This window comes from Bufo gargarizans, chromosome 1 (assembly GCF_014858855.1).
Source record: "Bufo gargarizans isolate SCDJY-AF-19 chromosome 1, ASM1485885v1, whole genome shotgun sequence".
NCBI lineage: Eukaryota > Metazoa > Chordata > Amphibia > Anura > Bufonidae > Bufo > Bufo gargarizans.
Window position 1 is genome coordinate 517,694,003 of NC_058080.1, and position 6,000 is coordinate 517,700,002.

At 40.4% G+C, this 6,000-nt stretch overlaps 1 protein-coding gene across 1 annotated transcript in view; it reads left to right on the forward strand.

The window, feature by feature from the left end:
• The window catches only part of SGSM1 (small G protein signaling modulator 1), a 240,980-nt gene extending 235,409 nt beyond the window's left edge, over positions 1 to 5,571 (forward strand). Inside the window, exon 25 of the mRNA XM_044288814.1 lies at positions 3,468 to 5,571. Within this exon, the coding sequence (XP_044144749.1) occupies positions 3,468 to 3,556 (89 nt within the window). The 3' untranslated portion in view covers positions 3,557 to 5,571. The remainder of the gene's footprint in view (positions 1 to 3,467) is intronic.
• Positions 5,572 to 6,000: the final 429 nt, after the last annotated feature.

Genomic DNA, 6,000 nt, shown 5'->3' on the forward strand with positions numbered 1-6,000 from the left:
TACATAATAGAGGGTGTTAGATACATACTAACACAACTATTTCACCTTTAATGAGGACTTTTATGTACAGTGCAAGGGCACCGCCATGGGTACCAGATTCGCCCCTAGCTATGCCAACTTATTTATGGCACAGTGGGAATCCACTGTTATCCAACCAATGCTGGGGACGGGTCTGGTATTATGGTGGCGCTATATAGATGAGATAGTGTTCATTTGGCAGGGTACAATGACATCCCTGACAGATTTTTCGGACTAAATAAACGTGAATGACTTAAATTTAAGATTCACCTCCACCATTGACACTAAGAATATACAGTTTTTGGATATTGATGTCAAGGTGGACGAGAACAGATTGGTATGTAGCACATACCATAAGCCGGTGAGCAATAGGAGCTATTGACTATATATGAGCTGCTCACTAATGTTCCAAAGAGTCAGTTTAGGAGGTTAAAACGGAATTGTACTCAGGAGCAACAATTTGAAATAGAAGCGGAAGCCCTAAAGCAGCAATTCATTGAAAAACAGTATCCAGACCATCAATTAGAAAAATCATTGGGGGAAGTTAGAATAATGAAGAGGGAAGATTTTGCCCCCAGGCATAAACAAGTGGCCGATGAAACGTTGAGAATGATCCTACCTTTCCACGCACAGTACAAAAGCATGGAGAGGATTATTGGAAAATATTGGCACCACTTGCTTGGGGACAAGACAGTCGGACCATTGCTGTCAAGTACCCCCCAGATTACTTATACTAGGGCTTCTAGTTTGGGCCTAAAAGTTGCCCCCTCAATAAAATATAAAAACCAAAGCACAGAAAATAAGCAAAATTGGTTATCCTTCAATGGTTTCCACAGATGTGGGCGATGCTCTAACTGCAGAATCACTACGTTTCCTAAGAAAATTCTAAAAGCAATTTCAACACAAAATACATTCACACTGGACATTAAAGAGGGCCTAACATGTAACTCGAGCAATGTTATATAACTAATAGAATGTCCATGTCGGAAACAATATATAGGACGGACCTTAAAAAAGAGAGTATCTGAACATGTCACTAATATAAAAAAGGGATATGAGCTGCATTCTCTGTCCAAGCACTATAGGGACTATCACAAAAGTGACCCATCTACCCATATATATATGGCACTTGAGAGGGTTAGATACCCATAGAGAGGGGGGAATCATATCCTTCAGATGTCTAGAAACGAATCAAAAAGGATATTTGAATTTGATTCCTTAATCCCAAAGGGCTTAAATGCTGACATGGAGCTCTTTGGGTTCCTTTAGGGGCGTTGGTCTATCATGAATGGGACATCTGTGTCAGGCTGTTTTCCAGCACCCAGATCTCCCCTTCCTGGTAGGCCCGCGCCCCCACACACCTTACATCTCTGACCATCATGTTTATTACATCATGTAAGGATGAATATGCAATTTAGACCTCAGTACATCATCTCCAGTCTCCGATTTAAGCATTTTAACAATTTTCTGGAAAAACGCATTGAAAACGCGGGAAAACCGCATATGCGTTTTTTCAATTTTTTTTTCAAATTATTATTATTATTATTTTTAATATTTTACCTCTATGGGTCATTTTAAGGTTTAATGTGCATGTAAGATACAAATTGACCGAATTATATATGTTTTTATAGATATAGTTGTTTTTATAGATATAATGTATATGGATTTCAGATGCCAATATGAATTGCATATTGAGAAAACGCATTGAGAATGAATAAACCGCATATGTGCTTATTTTCTATTCAAATACGTATACGGCATTGAACCCCAGTTATATGGAAAGGACTAATGAATAGGGACAACCACTCCAATTGTATAGTCCAATACTGAAATCCACATCCATGTCTTCCAAGTCCCTCACTGTTCCAGCATGCAATGTTCCAATTAAGGACAATATAAAAAAGGACATTTGGCCATCACTGTTCACACTACTGAAGAAGGGGTCTTTTTACCCCGAAACGCGTATGATATTGACAGTGAGGGACCACCAAGAAAGAAGCGCTTGCTACTGCATGCTCCTATTTTGGACTTAAAGCAACATTGGAGCAAATCACCTGCACCTAAGGTAATTTGAAATCCCCGCCTGGAAGGATAAATCACATGACCGCCTAGTGCACCACGTGGGACGCCACACAGGTCCTGGCAGGTCAAAGCGGTGGAATAAAGCTATACCGCTACAACGCACACTTAAGAACCTGAGAAATCCTAAGTGCAGGTCTTTGCAGCTCACAACAAAGCATTGGATTTAAGCGCCAGGTGTACAAGCGATCCCAGGATCATAGAAGACGCAGGAGTGGTAAAGTACCCTGATATATGCTTGAGCACAGTTACGTATATTACAAATATTTGACTTTTGCTGTTAGCCCATTGTGTCATACATTTGAATGAGATTCCACCTCTCTGGGCCACAAATTTGGAAGGAACTTAAGGTCACGGTGATACAGATTTATAGTGACATACATTGTATGAGACTTTTTTCCTTTGAGTCACAATCTTTGAAATTCATTTGGCATAATTGATTCAGTGTTACTCATCCATTTTTAATCCTGATTTTTTAAAATTGCTGTTGTTAAAGTCTATAGTTTTATGTAACATGTTGTTTGTATTATATGTGTGATATAAAAATTATTCTGATACAATCCACCTGGACATAAGTTTGCCTGATATTTGAGTGACGCTCGACCCAATCACTAGCTGTTATAATACAGTACGCATCCGGACACAGTAATGGGGAATGGCAATCATGTGGAACCCCATTATTTAACCCTGCAGATGCCATAATTCCAGCATCTGTGAAGTAAGGCAGAGGGATGTGGCTCCCTCTACCTTCCGATCAGAGCCCCTGCAGTGAAATTTCAGGGCTCTGATTGCTTACCACCCCTCATACAGCTCCGTGGATGGAAATATAAAAAAGCTATGGCAATGCAAAGAAAATTATTTTTTTGGGAAAGGTTTAATTTTTTTTATATTAGTGTACTCAAGTTTGGTATCGCCATATTCGTATTGAGCCGCAGAATAAAGTTGTTGTGTCATTTTTAGTGCGCAGTGAATGCCATAGTATCAAAATCCAAAAAGCCTTGCCGGAATTGTGGGTTTTTTCAATTTAACCCCACAATATATTTTTTTCCCTATTTTCCAATACAAGACATGATAAATTAAATGGTGCCTATAAAAAAAGTTATGGCAGTTGGAACGTAGGGAAGAAAAAAACCGAAAACGGGCCTGGTACTTAAAGGGTTAAAAATCTGCAATCAGAAAATAAAAACAGAATAGACAAAGTGCTGCGTGTTTTTATCTGGTTTTAACTATTTAAATATTGGTAATGGCCTGGTATGACCATTACTCCATAGTGATGAATCTGGTTTTAGATGACTTGACTCAGAATGCTATTTATTAGCTATATGCCTGCAGCCTGCTTTAGCTCTTCACTGTTACATTTTGTTTTTCAGAGATGGCAGAGAGACACAACATAAAACAGATCCTGAAACTTGCCCGGGATCTTGTGTATAAGGTTCAGACACTGATTGAGAACAAGTAAAGGGGCCTCCGGAGAGAAACAAGCACAGCCACATCCACCGCAGCATGAACACTCCCACTGCCATGGAGCCCTGAAATTCATTTCTTTACCAATGCATTCAAGTCCCAACAGAAGTGAAAGGGTTATAAAATATTGTAACACCCAGATTATTTACTTAGGCAAGTGCCAGAAACTGAAGCCAGTTGTAGTAGCAGAGGAAACCGCTGCTGACAGAATGGGTTTCCTGTATTTTCCTTATTTAGTTTATTTTTTTCCATTTGGCCTTGTTAATTTATTGTTAAACCAAAGATCTCAATACAAGGTTGATCTTCTAGCTGATTTCAGAAAACCCTCATGGAAATTTTAGAATAGTGTGAATGTTCTATCGATTTTTGTTGAAATAACTTAAATTGGGTTAGGGTCTGGTTACGTGTAACTTCCATATGTAACAATAATCCAATTTTTTTCTGAATTTTGTTTACTTTTAGAGTACGGCCAAGAGATCAGGTTTCCTGATGCAATTTTGCAGAAGGGAATTCAAAAAGAGAATTCATACATGTCCTTTACAGTCGAGTCTCATTATTATGAGCACCAGTTATATCCAAGGTAACCGCTGTGTGCAGCACAAACAGCAGCTAGATGGGCAGGGAGTAACTCAATAAGGTCCTGGTAGGTTGTCTCAGGTATCTCGAGCCATGCTGATTGCAGTGTATGCCACAGCTGCTGGATGGTGTGTGGGGGAGGATCCATATAGCAAACATGACGATTGATGTAGTCTCACAGATGCTCAATTAGGTTCAATTCTGGGACATTAGGGGCCAGGGTAGTACTTGGAAGTATTGATCATGCTCTCCCAACCAGTGTTGGACATTTCTAGACAGGGAAGATAATCAGCATGTATGGATTACGTGATCTGCATAGATGGATTCATACCCTAATTGGTTAAGAATGCCGTCCACATGGATGAGTGGGCTTATAGATTGCCACAAAAACATTCCCCAGACCATAACGCTGCCACCACCAGCTTGTGTTCTTCCAGAAATGGTTGCAGTTCTTTGTTCTCTGATTGTTCTCTCCTGACAAGCCAACAGACATCTGTTCCATGAAGCAGAGAAATTAACTAATCTGAGAAGGCAACCCTTTGCCAGTCAGCGGAGGTCTAGTTCCAATACTGCTGTGAAAATTAAAGCCTTTTCTGCCTATGCAACTTCGTTAGCAGAGGTGCAGTGACCATCTATCTGCTTCAGAGTCCCATACATAGTAGGGTCCGCTGAACTGTTGTTTTAGACACCCTTGTGGTAGACCACTAGTTTATTTTGGTGGTCAGTTACTCCACTGTCCTGTTGGTCCACCCTTGTGTACCTTTATAACCATTGTTCCCCTCTTACATCAATAGCATGTGGTCAACGTTTCCACGTCACTTATTTGCAATGGTGCCATTTGTCCACTCATGATACACTTTCATCACAGCAGCACAAGAACAGTTCACAAACTGCGCAGTTTCAGTAATAATGACACCCTTGGCATCAAACCCAGTAATCCCTTATTTGCAACTCTGATAAATTGCCCCTTTTACCCATGATGCACACCTTATATACCTATCAAGCCAGCTCACAACACATGGCTTCCTTCATGAGCTACTCGCTGCCGACATTGAACGTAGGAAGTGGTCAGAATAATGTGACTCGACTGTGTACTTTATCCTTTTATGATCCACTCCTGATTTTGGCTTCCAAAACTGCATCAGGAAACTGGACTATGTGGTTGTACCCTTAATATTGCTTAAATGATAAACAAGCAATTTCTCTCTGATTGTGTAGTCACTGCAAGCCTACAGTGGCCAGTGATTGTCTTTTAGTCGATATTACAAAATTTTGCACAATAATCGTTCCTTGTAAAAGACCCCTTACTAACTTCAGATTTCTTAAGGCCATAGCCACAGTTTATGAAACACATTAGCACACAGTAAACAATTTTTCCTATCCAGTGATGTTGCCATTATGAGTTAGACTACTTTCACACTCGCGTTTTGGCTTTCCGTTTCTGAGATCCGTCATGGGCTCTTAGAAGCGGTCCAAAACAGATCAGTTTTGCCCTAATGCATTCTGAATGGAAAAGGATCCGCTCAGAATGTATCAGTTTGTCTCCAATCAGTCTCCATTCCGCTCTGGAGGCGGACACCAAAACAATGCCTGCAGCGTTTTTCTGTCCACCATGTGTTGCGGAGCAAGACGGATCCGTCCTGACACACAATTTAAGTTAATGGGGACGGATCAGTTTTCTCTGACACAATAGAAAACGTATCCATCCACCATTGACTTTCAATGGTGTTCATGACGGATCTGTCATGCTATAGAAGCCATAATACAACCGAATCCATTCATGACGGATACATGCGGTTGTATTATGGTAACGGAAGCGTTTTTGCAGATCCGTGACAGATCCGCAAAAAACGCTAATGTGAA